Consider the following 18,869-nt stretch of genomic DNA (forward strand, 5'->3'; position numbering starts at 1 on the left):
TAGGGGCTCTTTGTATAAAATGCCAAAATCCTCACTCTGGTATTCACAGTCCTGTTTGGTCCGAGCCCTGTCCATCTCTCTACTCTCACATATACTCTTGCCCTTTGCCATCTCCACACCAGCTGCAAGGTCCTGCCTAAAGTCTGTCTGTCTACAGTGCTACTTCCTCTCGAGTCTTTGCACATGCTGTTTATTCTGCCTATAATGTTCTCCACTCCGTCTTTTCCTCATTCTTACTCATTATTTGGGCTCTCAGCATGTCACTTTTTCAGGAAAGCCTTCTCTGTCTAAGTGAAATCTATCTGTTACTTCCTAGAACCACAGGCTGGTCCTTCAGTGCATTCAGCGCAGTTGCAATTTTACATATATCCGGTAGATATTTCACAGACATTTCTCCCTAATTAGGCAATAAGTTCTATAAAAACAATTTTTGGCCACCATTGTTCTCTCTGCCCCTCCCCCCCACTACTGTTTGGATCTGCGCATGGCACACAATAGTTGATTTAAAAAATGCTCATTGAATTAATTGCCTTCCTCTCTTCAATCTAAATTCCCATACCTCCATAACATGGACTTACGTCATATCCCTTTCATCAGTTTTCCATTAATATGTAATGTCCATGCCCTCAAGTTCCTCTCACCTAGAATGTCTATTTTGCTTCCTTGCATCCACCTAAACCCAATCCTCAAGGCTCAGCCCCATTGTTTCTTCAGCAGAGCCTCTGAAAACAATGCTCGTCTTCACGATGCTCGTCTTCTTTTTTTGTAAGTTTGAAACTCAGTATCTCGTTTCATACTTCGTTGTTTATTGCACTGCTCTGTTGTGACACATACATTAGCCTGTTCTCCTAGTCAAATTGCAAGTCTCATGGAAACCAGCTCATTCATGGGTCCTCCTTGGTGCCTAGCATAGTGCTAATAAGCTGGATAGGTCATCAGTGTATGTGGATTGAATAGTGTTTATCCCTGTTTCACAAAGCCTGCTCAGAGCATAACACATAGTAAAGGGGCAAAAAAGATTTGCTGAAAGAAATATTTACGCCAAAAAAACTACAAAAAGAAATTCTAGGAAGTTCTTAGAGTGAAAATAATGTTTTTGGGATTCAAACATAAGGCAAATTAATTTTGTCTTCATCTACGGGCCATCCCTCTGAGGATTTACAGTTCTTAAGCTAAAGGAAACTGCTAATGTGATGCAAGCACTGGAAACCTCAGAATTCCTCTCGTCAAACTTCGAATCAATAAAAAGGACGTGTCCTTGCCATCTCCAAATGGCTACTTGACCTCTCTGGGTCACAATTCGTATACTTTACTAGGCAGCTTTAAACATCTTTCTGTCTCTGAAATCTTTAGGATTCAAAGGTATCTATGCTTCATAATTAAGTTGACTTAAATAAGCTTTCTATAATTAGGATGAGTGTTTCAGGCAGCCAGATTACTCCTATGCTCAACCATATGAAAAACAATCCCATCTGAAGTCATTCGGAAGGTAATATAAGGAAATGATCTTCAGCATTAGAAGGCATATTAAGAAGCGTAGCTGGAGCAGCCTGCTAGCTGGAATATGAGAAATGCAGAGTCCTCAGGGCCACCTCCACGGCACCCTAACAGCTCTGAAGGGAAAGCTAATTGAGCGTGTGACTATCAGATCTTCCCGCATTCCAGCATGTTAGAATCGTACAATCTTGTCATTTTACAAATGGCTTATTAATTTGATCAGTTGTCACTGAAGTAAGAAAAAAATTTTTAGGAATGAAAAAGTATGGAACCATATTTTTTTTCTAAAATGTAGTGTTTGGCAACATAAAGACTGAAAAACACAGAAATGATTTGTATTTACAGTGTCCAAAGTACTGGGATAGTTATAAACTGCTAATATAAAATGTTTTTATTAAGGCATAAAATTGCATGATTTCGTATAGCGAGATACATATACAGCTCCATGAACTTTTGCATATATATCCACTCATACAACCACCACCGATGCGACTACCACCCACATCAAGACGTAGAACATTTCCAGTCCCCGAGAGGGGGGCTCTCGCCTGCCTTTTTTGGTCAACCCCCCACCCCCTGCCACACTGTAATCGTCATCCTGATTTCTATCACCATTGGTTAGTTTTGCCTGATTGTGAAAATGTATATAAGTGAAGTCATATACTATGTATTCTTTTGTTTCTGGCTGCTTTTGCTGAACATTCGTGTTGCTGTGGGTATCCATGGTTTGTACATTTTCATTGCTTTGAAGAATTCCATTAGCTAAGCACATCCTGGTGTATCTATTTATCCTTTTATCTGTGAACATTTGGGAATTTTAGTTTGGGGTTATTGTGAATAAAAGTGCTATGAACATTCTTCTACATGTCTTTTAATGGACAGAAGTACTCATTTCATGTATACATATACATATATATGCACATATATACATATGTATACAGAAGTACTCATTTCATGTATACATATATATATAAAATATATATATAATACTTAAAAGTGGGATCGCTGGGTCATAGGATAGGCGTATGTTGTTTAACTTAAATATATACTGCCAAACAGTTTTCTTAAGTGATTGAACAGTGATTATTTTAATTCACGAATGGAGGATGTGACTCCAAGGTAACTACTATTACATAGTCCAATTGTATCATTTGTTTGTGGTTATTAATATGAACTGACATTTTAAAAGCATATTATATTAACACAGGCACTAGAGTTGTGCCAGCCCACGTACAGGTTGGAATTAAAGATGAAAGGAAGTTGAAAAATGTTTATAGTCTAAAATTCCATTAAAAAATTCAGCTGCATAGAAAAGTATTAAACAATTAGAACTTTAATAAACTCTGTCATTTGGTGAATTATTCTTTTCTTTGGAGTATTGAGAATTGATGTTTGGAGATTAAAATTAATTAATTGTAATTCAGAAAAATATATTAAGAAACTTGTTTGCCTTGGTCAAATAAGAAGGCATTATTCAAAGCAGATACATGAAAAAGGCTGATAATTTGGGCTAAACATATTGTTCTGTCGAATAATTGGAGTTTATTCCCCCTACGCCTGATAAAAATAACATTTTGATATCCCAGACCCATGCTATTATTTTTCTATCCATTTCTATTTCACTTTCATAAAGCTATAAAGTGCATTTTTTTTTTCATGTGACCAGGGAATTGTCTAACTTGCTTTCACTTTAATTTACCTGCCTCCACTTTACAGATTCTTTTAGCAGAAAGAAGATGTGTGTTTATCTATTTACAAAGAACCGAAAACCAAAGAGCGCTCCATTCTCTGTGCAGAGACATGGGGAAATGGGAAAGCTCGCACAGAGGTCTCATGCCATTTGCTTCTGAGTGTAAAAGCCGTGGTTTTGCTTTTTCTCTGTTCCAGCTATCTCAGGGATCTCCAGAGCCTATCGAGCCCAACTTTTTCACAGCAGATTACCATTTATTACGTCATTCAGCGGGTGGAAACAGCCTGTCCCCCAATGACCCAACAGGTAACGGTCTTCGACACAGGAAATGTGGCTTTCCCAAAGAAATACTCTGTTTGGATCAACAGCTATCCTTACAAGATTATCTTTAATTTAAAAGAATAATGGAGCTTATTTTGAGTATCTGCGGCAATAGTTGAAAGGGACATATGGCAGTAACCTCGAAATTCCCTGAGATTTATTTTACCCAGTTGTGACATCTTCCTTGATCATTTATTAATACCAGAATCTGTGCGGGTGAATCGTATTTCTTTTTATTCCTTCTTGCTTATCTGGTGATGGGAAATCAAATGCCCAAAAGCACCTGGGGAGATAAAAAGCAGAAATGAAGATTCCTAAATGAATATTTAAAACAAACAAATAAACAAACAAACAAACATTGGAAACTTACCTGAAGAATCCAAATCGAACATATTTAATTTTTTTCTTTTTTTTTTTTTTTTTTTGGTATAAATCTCACGTGGAGGCCCAATATAGCATAGAGATTAAATGTGTAAATTCTCAAGACCTAGATGCCTAGATTCAAAGCTTGGCTCAACCATTTCGTAGTTGGCCTGGGGCAAATTATTTGGCCTCTTTGAATTTCAGTTTCCTTACCTGTGAAATGGGGGTAAAAATGGTACCCACATCACAGGGTTATAGTGACGATCTGTGAAAACATGTAAAAAGTGCTCGGCCTATAGTAGGGGCTCAGCAAAATGTAACTTGTAATATTTGAACTTTCAGAAGAGGTTTTCAAGCTATTCCGAGGTTCCAGAGTTACTAGGTAATTTTTGAATCCCTATAAACTATAGTGTTTGTGGTTAAATGAAGACTTGCCATCTCCTCAACTAGAAAACCACTCTTTTCTGTTGTGCTTTCCTTGTTGCTGCATTTAGGCAAATCATTGCATTGCTGTTATGTTAAACTTCCCCTACGTTCTTGGACTCCCGGGATAAAGCTAACTTGTGTAGGCAGAATTTCATTGAAAACAATTCCTGAGACATCCGAGATAAACTATTGTTTAAAGTCATTTTCTTTTGAAAGCATCTCCCAGGTCACGTAAACCAGTCTGCAGGCCAGACTTCCTACAGCAGCAACTCTGATGTGAAGGTCACTGGCGGAAGGTTTTCAGGGGCCTGAGATAGAGCCGACAGACTCTTTCAGGGCAGCTGGACACCCCACCCCAGAGCAGACCAGACGTTGTCACAGCAGGCTGGGCAAAAGCAAAGACAGCAAAGCCTTCGAGCGCTTCAGGGAGCACTTTTAAAGCTGCTAGGACTTACATCCTCATGCCTCCCCTCAGCCCTCAACTCATTCTTTTTAACGTCTCTCCAAAGTGGCAGGGGAACTCCGGGCCTCCACATGAGTCAGTGTTAATTGATTTGAGTGGAAGCTGGTTACCATTGCTTTGGGTGGCGTTGAGATGAGTTAAGGTGCTGGTATGTCATACTCAGACCAAGCATCAAAAGAAATATTGTCTTCTGGCATTAAATGTATGTATTTTATTTCCCTCTAGGCAGCCATTGGAAAGAGTCCGATCTTTGTTGTCTTTCACTGTCTATTTCTGCCTCTCTCTAAAAATGTATTTTCTTTCTAGTACATATATACTCTTTGCCTTGTGGATTAGGGAGTGTCTTAATCAGAAAACTTGCCCATCAGATAGTTTCTGTTTGGTATCACTCTCTCATTCTCTCCTCTCTCTCTCTCACACACACACACACACACACAGAGCTAGCTTAATTGGCTAATTTATGTCATGAGCAATACCCTAAATCTTTGTGTATTATTTTGTGATGGCTGCCCCAAAAGCAGCCAGTTATTAAAGGAAGAAAAACAAAGAGTTTGAATATTCAAAGCCGAGATAATTTGGTATGTGCTTATAAGACTCATCTCCATCATTAAGAAATTGACTTGTTTTCCCTGCAGTTGAGACATATTGCCAATAAAGTCTAAGAAAATATGAATCAAATGTCAGATTTTCCATAATTTATTTCAGGCCTACCTACCAGCTTTGATTTGGAAGAGGGAATAACATATGAACAAATGCAGGTAAGGCTTTTTAGTGCCTCTGGATGATTTTATTTTGTTGCTTTTAATTCAATACTAACTGGATTTTTTTTTTTTCTACTTTAGACTGTGATTGAAGAAGTGCTAGAGGAGAGTGGTTATTACAATTTTACTTCTAACAGGTGAGCTCTAGAGTTTGCTTTCAAATTTGAAAAATCAATTGAGATCATTGGATATTATATCTGATTTCTCTATACTTGATTCTAGAGGGTTTTCCCCCAACTTTTACTTTAAACACTTTTGTAAAATATCTTCACTTAGGCCAAATACTACCATGGTAGAATATCTGTAGCTCATCTTTTGTATGGATATTGTACTCTGTTGAAAAAGAAAGGGTGATCGCTGAGTAGTAATTTACTCCCATAAAAAAAAAAAAAATGAACATAGTGAATGGAAAAGCATTTCTAGATTGTTTTTTAATTTAAACAGTTGTTTGTTCCATTCCAGAAGAGTTGTAAACAGATTTCCATCACTGAAATCTACCCATTTTTTTGTGTGTAGAATGTAAGGGGGAAAATGCAACTAACCAAAGAATCACTTCCGGTGAATTTAAGATATATTTGTAGGAAAGGGATTTGTTGGTATGTGTTGCCATTTGTTTATCCTTATAAGAAATCTCGCTTTGCAAGGGCTACATATTATCTTCTAATATAACCATTATTGGTGCTATCAATTTCATCCAGTTCTGGGTTCCTACAATTTTACTCTTGGGCATGGTGTCGGACACAGAGATTTGGGTACAATTAGTTTAGTCGAGAAGCAGTCCCAGGAAGCACTGGTAAGGGAGTGGAGAAATAATTCAATAAAGGTTTCATTTTCAAGCAAGTTATCATTGTGAGTAGCTGGAGCTTGATCCCACTGGGAAAATTTGAGAGCCAGTGTAGAATATGCCCCTCACTTATTCCCCTCAAGGACTGAGGGAGCTGGGGTGTTTATCCTCCAGTTTCCATCAGCCATTGTTTGTAGCCTTTCCCCAGGGAATATTAGTTCCCTGGCATTTCTGGCCTTCTGTGGGGTGGTCAAAGCAGATTCTAGAAGCCAGCAAAATCCTCAGGAAAAGAAACACTGCTGCTGGCAGTTAGAAATCAGGTTGGCATGCTTTGAAGTAGTACAGATGAGGGGTATGGGCGCCAGCAGTGTCTCCTAACACGAGTTGTCTTGTGACTTTTCCAAGGAGTCATATAGAATGTATATTGATCATAAGCAGTCACATACATGTTCTATATGGCTTAACATTGCTTTAGAAGGCACAGTCTTGTGGAGTTTGTTCTCATAAAGTGGCCTTTTATGCTTGGAGAAACTGCCTTCCTTTCTAGCTAGTGAAACTATCTTGAGACCACGACTTAAATTATTCAAGAAGTCTTCCCCAATGATAACTGTTGGACATAGTAAGAGAAAGAGGTCTGAAGAACATCCTGTTAAGGCCATTACATGGAAATTAGAGTCTTTTTTTTAGGTCAGTTCAATCCCCAACAGTTTTTCTTCCTTCTGGTTCAACGAGTTTTTCTTATGAATCTCACCTAAGATTATTCAACTGCTTGACGATTTATTTCCAAAATACTGCCTTTGTAAATTTAGTTCTGTTGTGATTTGTAATTGCAGAGAAATGATGAGTAATTCTCATTTTCCAAAAGTATATTGTTAATAGAAATCACCATCTCCATAGTCACTCTCCTCCCCCATTCCTGGAGAGATTTAAAATTTCTTTTTCAACCCTTGGACTGAGACTATCCTGCCTTCCATGGATAGTATGAATGTCTCTGTTATTGATTCTCAGCATATTATTTCAAGTGCTCTTGGATTAAGTGGGGGCAAAAGTCATGCTTGTCACTTTTTAACCTACATTTTCTCAGAGGCTCAGGATCATGAACAATGAATGTCTTCATATTTTTGCAGAAAATCAACTAAACATCAGTAAAAAGCAGGTGTATAAAGGAATTAGGAAAGCTCTTACAAGAGCTATTTTATCTTTTTTAAAAACAATTTCAGTCTTAGTTTGAAATTTATGGTTATCCTTTTACAGTTCTCCTATCAAGTTTTTAAAAAGTCAAATATTATTTCTGCTTCCAAAGACATATTCCTGTATTAAAAGACATTGCAAATTCTCTTATTATGATAAACACATAATAAGATGCCTAATAACAAAGGCAAAAATACATTCAGTTATATTCAGAATTGTGAAAACAATAGGAAGATATGATTTAAATGATCAAGTTCAAGCAACGTATGATTGATATGACATAAATTTTCTTAAAATGCTCCAAGTTCAAGGGAGCCACCCATTTAAACATGCCTATAGCCATAACCCTCCTTTTTCTGCTTTTAATAGCAATGATAGAATATATCTCCGAAGAAAGACTCTTTACAGTTTACTAGTAAAAATAACCCTTGGTTGTGCTTTAAGCCATCACTTGTTTACTGGTGTTCTAAATTAATTCCCAAGAAATAAGTCAGGCTCCACTTAGAAACACCTAATACTTCATAAACTGGAAAAACACATAATTTCAAATACAAATCAAATCAGCTATGACAGTCCTGATATTTCCATAGTCAAAGGATAGAGTATATTAAATATCACAGAACATGTACAGGTATTTAGAATCAGTATTTAGAACCAGTAGATTGTATTTTCCTAAATAGGTTCTGTAGAATAACCAGTGATATTAATAGATGTTCCCTGAAAAAATAAAATTTTGCAAGCAGATATATTTGAGAAACTCTGAATATACAATCTTCCATTTATGGAGAATGTTGACACACATTACAACTGTAGGAAAGAAATCTGTTGACCTTATTTGCCCCAATGCTTCCTCAACTTTTACTTGGAACACAAGTTGAGGAATGCTGCCCTAGCAATATGGTTAGCAATGGGAAACATTGTTTAAACTCCTCTGCCAGTATCCACCCAGATTTGGTAATATTCTCATTGTCATCATCATCATCATCACCATAAAATATTATTAAATGATCTTGATTAATTACTACACACAGAGAATTACATACATAATTCCCATGTTATCCAAGTTTACAATTTAAGGCTGTCAGTTCAAGTCCATACACACGTGTACAAAGCATCCAGACAGCACCTGAAACGTTAAGCCAAGATACAGCACATTTTCAGCTTAGATTATAGAGTTTTTATTTAGTTAGGGATCGAGAGATGCGATTTTTAAACAGAAAGTCTTAGGACAAAGCCATGATCTAGCTATTGGCTATCTTTGGGGTTATCTAGAACTGTTTAAATAATGGGGAGAATGCTTGGGAAGTTGGTAAGAAGTGTGTCTCAGGTACAAAATGCTGCATTAAAGAAAATGGTAACAGAAACAGAAAGCAGCAGCAAGGAGCCCTAATCAAATAGGGAAGATTCCTCATTTCCGGGCTTGTACGAAGAGGAGTTAGGACTGAGTCAAGAGGAAGGAAGCAGTATAAAGAAAAATGAAACAAGGTCAAAACAAACTTGGCCAGCCCAAAGTGGGCTCTATTCCTGATCGTTTGTAGGGTTGTATGATTAATTAGATTTTACAGATGTAAACATTTAGCTTCCTTACCAGAAGGATACAGCCTAGCATGACTTAATTTTCTCATTGTTGTTTGTGGGAGTAAAACTATTTGAGTTCTGTGAGTGAATAGGTGACAAGCTTATCACTCATATTCTTCAGAGTACACATTAGTATTTTAATTTGTAATGATAAAATATCTGTTGAGAAATAATGATACACAAGATAAAAAGAAATCAACATTGAATCAGCTAGCATTTCTTTTTTTTCCCCAATTAATGGATGAACATGTAAAATAGATATTTAATGTGCATAGACATTTAAATGTACAAGTTACTTCAAATGGGTGTTTATTTTTCCACTATAAAGACTTATCAGTTCCTGTGAGTTCATAATTTGACAAAGACACTGTTGGCACTGAACTTTAGGAAAAGGCAGCTTTCTAAAAATGTCCCTATTCTATTAAGGGTTGCCTTTTTAGTCATTGGATTTATTTACTTATACACCCAAACTACTGCTTTGGAAGTTGAATGTGTGAACTAAAAGATCTGTGACTACAGAGAACTCTTTCTACTTCTGAATCTTCTATAGGTATCACTCCTATCCATGGAGGACCAAGAATCACCCAACCAAAAGATGAAAATGCTGCATTTTGAATGGACTTGGTTTTCCCAGTGATGTTTAAGCTCTGGACTTGAGCCACTTGCCCAAAGATTGGGTGCTATTAAGAATGTGGAAGAGAAAAGACCAAGATGCCATGGTGCCTTCAGGACCTCTTTCTGAAAGTCTGGTGTTAGGCTATATGACAGCTGCAATGCTTAGAGGCTCCATTCCTAGGATGCATTACATACAGGATGACAGGGCTCTCAATGTGCTCCTGGGAGAAAATGCTGCAAAATTCATCTGTAGGAAGAAAACATACTCTTCACAGAACTTCCCTCCAAGTTAAAAAAAAATCTTGTCATATTTTTCAAAGGCATATTTTTAAGGATTGCCGAAAACTATGTTCAAAGTCATCTAGCCTTTTATGTATAAAAAGTTTGACTTAAAGAAAATTATAGGATTCATAATAATAATATATTGGGTGAGTCACTGTTATCTCCCATTTTTTTTTAATCCTAAAAGATATTCAAAATACATAATTGAATTTTTTTTTGTTCATTTGTTTTAATGAAAGACTTGGTTCTCTCTTAACCACTTGGGTGCTAGTGGTCTTGAAACCTGATACAGTGTAGACAGTATTTGTAACCTTGCACAGCCTCTGGGAATAACTGTCAAATTGTCGGATTTAAGTTACAGTAATAGAATATATTAATGTATAGTGTGTGTATATGTACACATATAAATATACATGGGGAAGAGAGAGGTTTTAATTAAGTTAATGCTTTGCTGCTGATCAAATTATAGTGTTTTTAGAGCACTTTGAAGGGTTCATAGAATCTATGAAAGAGATGTAATATTCCTTATTCTAAGACCTTCCTTACTAAAATTACCTATGTTATTTAAAATTTTTTTATTGTTTGGGAATTTGAAATGAAAAAAGTTATATAATAAAATATAAGGTTTTTCTTTATTCATTGAGACATCCCTAAAAAAGAGAAATCAATGCCAAAACAGTGTCCCATTCCTATGCAGGGAGCATTTATGAGAAAAAATTTCTAGATTCTTACTGGGCTAAAATCTCTTTAACTGGCTTCTTAGAACTGGTATAATGTTAGAAAACCCTTATTGCCAAATCAGATGGCACTACTTTAAGAACATTTTAATGCTATACAATTAGTAATCCGAAAGCTGAAATTATTATTTTTAATTACTTCTCACTGAGTTCTGCTATTTTTATTTACATTGATGTATTTTTAGCATGATCGAATAGAATTTAGTTCAATATATCTACAGTGGTTGAAACACAATAACCTTTTGTATAGTATGGAAAAATCTTTTAATGCAAATCCAGACTATTTTTACAATTAGTATGTTTAATACTTAAATGATATCCAAATTCCATTTAGCTTAACTTTGAAAATTGCCAATGAATCTTTGCTTTTATGCCAAATTAATAATAACAAATATACTGTAATTTAAAATAATAGATGCAAATACAGTAATGAAAATTTCAGTTTCAGCTTTCAAACCAGTTCCATCCATATGGGAAATTTACATGTGAAATCAGAATGCTATGATTTTGTTGATTTAAACCAGGCAAAATTTTATTCTTATTCCAAATTAATTTGAATACGCACTATTACTTTTTATGTTTTTTCATGTATGGAATGGGAACATTTTCTCATTGTAGAGGAAGCGCAGGCCTAGAGGGGCACAAATTTTAATTGTGATAGAAGCCAGTACTTAGAAATAAACCAAGCTATGGGGCAAAAGTTTGAACAGCAAAATTCTTTTTCAAATGATGATATATAGTAGAAAAGAATAGTATTCAGAGGTCACACCTTGGTTAGAAAAGAGAAATTATTTATTTGAAGGTGTTCTTAAATGCATACTGTTGATCTTATTGATGAGAGCTGGAGCAAAAGATTACTATCTAACAAATTCTCCTCGACTCTACCTACAGATGGCATTGGTTATGCTACAGGAACCAGTATGAATTAACAAAAATAACAAATACATGTCCTTTTCAACAGCCACTTTAGGCCCATCAACTCTATGCCGATAGATATATTCGTTTGCCAAAAGAATGAATGTGCGCTATTTGAATCCCCCCTTACCAGTGACTGAATCAACATTCTCCCAGTGCAGGAGTAAGCCCTTAAGAGAAAGTTAGGTACTGGTAAGGGAACCATCTTGTGCATAGAGGCACATCCTGACAGTGAAAGTTAACTTTTCCAAAGCTCTCGCTTTCCTTCAAACAAGCCCACCCCTGCCCCCCACTTTACAATAAACAAAAATAATCATTTTGTTCTGACTATCTGAAGTGTCTTCTAATGCAAAGAAGTTATTACTTGAACTTAATAGGCCTCTTAATGTTTTCTTGATTGCATTAAAATTTTTTCTCTTTTGTGAAATTTTTAATTACTTGTGCAATGAAATCCTTGTGAATTCATCTAATTCTCAGTTACTGAATATTTGTATGGGACAGAATATGAATCAATCTTTTCAGATCATTTTGTTACACGGATACTTTGGTTAATTACATTATGATCCACCAGCTCTACCTGAATATGTGTATTTGAAACCTTAGTTTGCTTGTTCCATTCTCAGGGAAGTGAGTGCAACAGGCCTACATGCTTACTGGTTGTTGTTAACCACTTCTTCCAAAGTATAATATTTAATTAGAGATCTTCAGGGAATAGCAACATGGACACTAGACCAAGAACTCATGGATAAATTTCACAAACCTCCTAGAGAAATGCTGCTTGGGTTAAATATGGATATTTGTGTGGCACTGGACAGAGTGCAGAGTCTGTTTTGGCATTCTAATGAGAACCTACTTAAGAAACACTGTTATCAAGTTTACCCAAATGATGGAACTGATGAGGACTTCTGGTCTTCCTACAGGTACCATCTATGAGTTATTAAATACTATGAATTTTGATATTCAAAAACAAATAGGTTGTTCATGTACAATTCCAGCAATATCATCAGTTAATCACTCATGTTTAAGATGTGTGAAGGCAATATATTGTTTAATCAATTTTATCAGTATTAATATGCATAGAATCCACTTTCTTTTTGTTTTGCTGAATTGCAAAATATGTTGCTGTTTCTCTTTTCCATTTAGAAAAGTGAGGAACTGTGCACAGCAAATATGCTGAATTCCTTTAGAAATAGCTTCAACTTCTACCTGAAGGCAGGGAAAGCTTTTTTATAAGCTACTTTTGTTGTTTACCTTTTGCTTTTTTGATGTGTATTCATCAACTGGAAAGGCCATGCAAAGGATTCAGGGCTGAAACGGCTTCTCAGCACCCGGGAGATGTAGCTGTGAAGGGCTCCTAAGCAAGGGAATCGTAATACTTCTGTACATTGACCTTGACTCTGGGTGAAATTCTATCCAAACGTGAATTTCTTCATGTTCTACAACTAAATGTGATAATAATTGTATTTTATACATCTTTATGACATCTTTCAGATTATAGCTGTTGATGGAAATTGGCATCATTTTGGATAGATTATTTTTTCAATTGAAGTGTGCTGCTGACAGTATGCTTATCCTTGAATGCTGTTTTTCATATTGATAGGAAGACTCAAATTTGAGTCTCAGGAAAACAAGTTTGTGATAAAGAAATTCTTATGTGTGTCATTACGGTTAAATTGCATATTGTAAATATGACTGTTATGGTTGATTATATTCCTGCTGTGATGTTGTTTCCAGACTTGCAAGAGGAATAGGAAAGATTTGATGATTTCGATGGGGTGACTGATAGATACTGCAAATTTACACATCTTCTGGGGTCATGGGCAATGATTGTTTTTAACAATGAAGATCACATACCCTAATAGCAGAATTCTTGGTATATGAGGTATGCTAGATTTTCTTTTTACTACATATATGCAGCAATTAACTAATAATGTACAAAACAATTAAATGCAGTTTATTGTATTTAAAAGTCTATTCACAATTGAAAACTCGAAATTATTCCGTAAACATGACAAGCTGCCTTTTTTTCCATTTTGTACTATAAATCTCTGCACTGTACCTGGAAACTATATTTAGAAGTAGCGAAGTGTATTATGACTTGTTAAATGCTGTCATTTGGAAGTAGCTTGCCTTTGTTTTCTCTGAACAAAGATAGTTTTGTCTTTATAGAAAATCACTGTCATTTTGACAGGTAGCCAACAAGTCTACATAGATGCTTGGAATTGATCTGGTGAGTCAACAAGTCTACATAGATCTTGGAATTGATCTAAATGAAAAATTAGCTGAAGGTTTCACAATCGTGTGACCAAATGGTCCAATAAAACAAGTAGAAAGAGATTTTGGACTAGAAATAACCCACCAAGAAGAATACATGCATTAAGGCCTTAGCACCTTCGAGTCAGACTGTGAAGGTCACTTTTAAAACGATATTTTTAACTCATGATTTAGTTTTACATTTCAAGCACAATTTGAGTCAGGAATCTGAAAAAGAATTTAAGGTTTATAAATGACTGTTACATTTTAGTTTTCCTTGCCCTCCAGATTCTCTGTTTTTTGTCTTATACTTCAGTGAATTTGGAAGGAAATGCAGCTTGTTTGGGGATACCTCATGTCAAGAAGGAATATCTGAAGTAGTTGTATGAATCCAACATTTAATTGAGGGAGGTGAATAAATATAAGTATTCAGAAGTGAAACCCCAACTTGCTAAAGATGAAAGAGGGATCTTTCAAGGATGTGGGATAATCCCCAAATAAAACCTTCCTTGAGAAATTAGAGGACAAGTAGAAGGCAAGGGGTTCCCCAGTGCCTGACATCACCCAACGGGCTTGTCACAAGATGGTGAGTGATTGGCAAAGGGCCAGGTACTCCACGACCTTGAATGTTTCATATTGTTCCCCAGAGTGCAGTTATCATTAGACTGTTATCTCAGCACTGTCACCAGTAAGGTGACCACCCAGAATGGCCCACTAAGGCTCCCCAGTCCCTTGTTGGTAGGATCCCTTGGACAGCGATCTTCTGAAGTGTTTCAAAGACTTTAAACTCCTCAAAGAAGCAGCTTTGCCATCAAGTAACTGCAGTTCTGTCTCTGGCGGCCATGGTTTCCCTCCACATTTTTCATCCATGGCTTCAGGTCCTTTTCATCTGACAATGGAAATTTTATAAGAAATATATTTAGAAGTTAGATAAATGATGGCAGATTTGAATATGCTTACACGTAACTAGATTAGAAAGAGACATTTTCAGGTATTTTAGTTGTTTGCAAGTAAACCAGTTGATAGGCTATGGAAAGATTCCATCATTTTGCTCTTCCAAAATAGAAAACAAAAATCAGTTAAAAGAAAAATCCTCTGAGTGCATTTTGTTTACTGACATTTAGTGGATCAAAACTGAATTATAGTGCTTCCTGTATTTTATTGTTCCCAGTGGTAAGTTTGTTAGGATCAAAAAGAACAGAGCAATTCTCTGAAAAAAAGGTGCAGCCCTAATCTCACATTGCCTAAAGCTTCTATTATCTGGACAGCCGAGGTGCATGACAGAGGCCTGTGCCTACAGAATGGAAAAGCACTTTCGATTTGCCTTTTTGCCCTTAGCTTCTAAGAGGGTATCTATTATTGTTCCAGCCCCATTCCCAGGCCTCTCTCCTGTGTGGAACACCCACTTTTCCCCATTCCTACCCAAGGAACAGACTTTTACCAGGTGTCCTGCAGAGATCCCTGTGTTTATTAGAGGAGATGTTTGTCATTCTGTGACCGATGTGTGATATGGAAGGCAGAGGGCTGACGGACTCCTCTGCACATGATTCTGTCTTTCCAAAACGTCCAAAACCCTTCTGCATGAGCACATCGAGATTCAAAAGTGCTGATGAACCTGAAGGCCTTGGAAGAGAAGAAAAATGAAATGCCTCTATAAAAGATTTATATAAAAAATGCAAGCAGCTTTTATTTTTGCTATTGCTTAAATATGCTCTATAAAATGCTAAAGAAATTAAAAATGTATTTTCAATCTTACTGGCAAAGAATTTTATTTCTCTTTTATTAAGAGTTCATAGCAAATGGTCATTTCTTTTCTCTCACCAGTTCCCCTGAATCTCTCCTTTTATGCTTTTTAGTCTTTTGATTAAAAAAAAAAATCTCCCAAATAGGCCATGTTATATGTATTTAAGCTCAAATGTGTCCCACAGCTTTATTTGGTGGGTCCCTGTAGGAATTATCTATTACTACAAATAGTGCATAAAGAAATACTTCAAAACTTAATGACAAAATGGCAAGCATTTATTATCTCTCATGAATCTGTAGATCAACGGGGCGATATTCTGTTGATCTGAGCTGGGCTCGGCTGATCTCTGTTCCCTCACGTGTCTCTGCTCGGCTGGCAGGTTGCCTTGGGTCTGGCTGGTCTGGGATGGACTCAGAGGGGACAAGTCAACTCTCCTCCATGTGTCTTATATTCCTCTAGCAACTTAGCTGATGTATTCTTGTGGCGGTAGCAAGAGCTGGAGAAATATGTGGAAATGCAAGACACCTTTGTCAAGACTCGGCTTACATCATCTTCCCCATTATCATCGGCTGAAGCAGATCACATGCTCGCACCTGTTAGCGTGGGAGGGTGTATCAGGTTTTTATTCCTATGTAACAAATTACTATAGACTTAGCAATTAGAAACAACACACAATTTTTATCTCAATTTCTGTAGGTCAGAAGTTTGGCATGCCTTGCGCAGGTCCTCTCACAGGCTAGAATAAAAACATGGGCAGGGGGTTGGGGCCTCATCTGGGCCTTGGGGTCTGCTCCCATGATTGCTAGCAGACTTCAATTCCTCATGTCTATAGGACGACTAAGGTCCTCAGCAATTACGTGTAGCCTGTAGTATAGTCCCCTGCCATGTGGCCCTGTCCATAAACAGTTTAAATCAAGGCAACTTGCTTTTTCAAAGGCCAGCAGGAGAGTCAGTCTCTTTCGTATCAACTGAGACAGAGTTTGATGACATAACCAAATCAAGGGAGTGATTTGGTTATGTCATCAATCTCTGTCTCAGTTGATATAAGCAAGTTGTTATAAGCATATTCTAGTTGTTATAAGCAAGTCACAGGTGCAGCCTACACGCAATGGGAAGGGATTGCACAAGGGAACCGATGCTTGGGATCACCTCTGGGTATATCTGCCACAGACTGAAATGCCAAAGGGCGCACCCATAGGTAGACCTGAAATATTAGAGCCGTGAAATATGAAGTATCACAATATCAAAATACCTGTAGAAGAGAGTATTGTGTGAGGTAGTCTCATGAAAATGACCTTAGACCGTAGGACCTGAATCCCAGAACATTTCTAGTCCCCCTTCAAGGTTTTTCAGTTAATTGTCTCCAGCAGACTATTTGAAAGCCAGATCTAACCCAGCAAATAAACAAACCTCAGTCACTGGCATGAAAAGCAGGAATGGAAATTATTCTTCCAGAGCCAGAGGAGCTTTCTGTAGCGACACAGTAAACATCCCCCACATCCTGCACACTCGGTGCAATATAATCTTCTATTCTTAATTTAGTCCTTTATCAAATGGGAACAAATTGATTGTTCTCAGTAATTATGTTTATATGGCAAAGAACAGGAATTAAATAAGTGAATTATAGAGTATAGCTTTATATAGCTACAAACCGCAATCCTAAAAAAAAAAACTTCATGAGCAATGAATAAAAGAAAATATCTCCCATATTTAAAGATTCTGCCTGTCTCCTCAAGATTGAGAGTTTAATTTCATAATCATTTCACTCTTTATATGAAGCTGTCCCTATAATGCAGATTTAATTTGCTATTATACTTTAAAGACTAAAATGGCATGAATTAATTTTGTGCACACGCTGGTTTTATCTTTTGAGCCATGGAGTGTTGTCGCAGACATTTTAACCATCTTTGGCATGTGCTAGAAAGTTGTTTATATAACCCAGGAAAATAGTTGTAATTTTCCTAGTGAGTATATAGGTACATATTGTGACATGTTCAAGGATCAAGAAACAAATCATTTAAAGTCTAAAATTCCCTAAATTTATTTGCTCATAAAACAAAAAGTAAACATGATTAAGGATTTGGGCCCTTGGCTCACACAGACTTTGGTTGGAATGACAGCTCCATAACTTCTTTTGGATGACCTCAGACCAAGGACTTAACCCTTCTAAGCCTTAGCTTCCACATGTGTATAATGATGGTCATAAGAGATTCCACTTTAAAAAGATATCGAGCCTAAGCTGGAGGCAAGAATTAAACACTGCAATGGAGGTACAGCATTCAGTATAATGTTAGCCTGCATTCACCCAGGTCCCATACACCCTAAGGTTATTTCTGTTCACATTATCTCCTGGGGCACTTTCTCTCCCAATAGCTTGCATCTGTGGCTCTTTGATAGGAATTGTCCTCAGATTGTAGGCATTGGTTTGGCCTGCTGGCAATGTTAACACCTGGACATGTGTCTCCAGAGGCAGCCCTTAACCACTGACAGAAAGCTTCCGGGGAGTGAACCTCCAGCACACTCATGCCTGATGGGGACAGCTCTGCGGTGTGTCCTTCACTGTTTCATAGTTTCCCTGCAGAACTGAGTCCAGTCACTCTCTGTGGAACTGTGCCTGTTAAGGTACCCTAGCCTCGCTTCCTTCCTGTTTTTACCTTACTCCCACTCACTTATCAGTTTTCTTGTCAATGCTTCCTAATGAATTCGACCCACATCTCAGGACCAGCTTCTATGGAAGCCCACAGAAGGTATTGGTAGAATATAAATGGCCAAATTAATATGAGCTTAAAATTTTTATGATGAGTGTGGATTGACAATGTCTTAATGGTATATGCGCCAAAGGAAATGATTCATTGATTGATGTCACTGTGATGTGTCCTTATATAGAGTTCCCTTTAAGCAGTAATGAAACTAGGCATTATCATCTGGTAGTTGGGACTACAGCATCTTCTCACTACCCCAGGTCAGTGGTTACTTGTGGCTGTCAGTGGGATAATGGAGATCGGCAGCATAGGAAAAGCACCTCCCTAAGCTGCTTAAATGGCTTGGAGCATTCCTTTTGGTCCTTGGGGAGCCAACTGTCTCTGTCTGTGATTTATTGTTATACTTTAGATCAAGTGAGGTCAGAATTTCTAGAAAAAGAGAGGAAGTCACAGGAATTAGGGAAACATCAGACAGGGAGAAAATGGTCTTCCCGTGTTTATTCACCACAAACGCGCGCGCGCACACACACACACACACACACACACA

General features: G+C 37.1%; 1 protein-coding gene across 4 annotated transcripts in view; it reads left to right on the top strand.

Moving 5' to 3' along the window:
• Positions 1–13,635, top strand: part of NEK10 (NIMA related kinase 10) — a 186,153-nt gene extending 172,518 nt beyond the window's left edge. For 2 of the 4 annotated variants that reach the window (XM_039836712.1, XM_039836713.1), the window contains 4 exons: positions 3,385–3,493; positions 5,466–5,518; positions 5,603–5,658; positions 9,625–13,635. In XM_039836712.1, the coding sequence (XP_039692646.1) occupies positions 3,385–3,493; positions 5,466–5,518; positions 5,603–5,658; positions 9,625–9,673 (267 nt within the window). In that variant the 3' untranslated portion in view covers positions 9,674–13,635. The remainder of the gene's footprint in view (positions 1–3,384; positions 3,494–5,465; positions 5,519–5,602; positions 5,659–9,624) is intronic. The other 2 variants (XM_039836714.1, XM_039836715.1) reach the window with 1 other exon arrangement.
• The last annotated feature ends 5,234 nt before the right edge of the window (positions 13,636–18,869 follow it).

The sequence above is a fragment of the Pteropus medius genome, unplaced genomic scaffold (genome assembly GCF_902729225.1).
Source record: "Pteropus medius unplaced genomic scaffold, Ma_sr-lr_union100, whole genome shotgun sequence".
In the NCBI taxonomy this organism is placed as follows: domain Eukaryota; kingdom Metazoa; phylum Chordata; class Mammalia; order Chiroptera; family Pteropodidae; genus Pteropus; species Pteropus medius.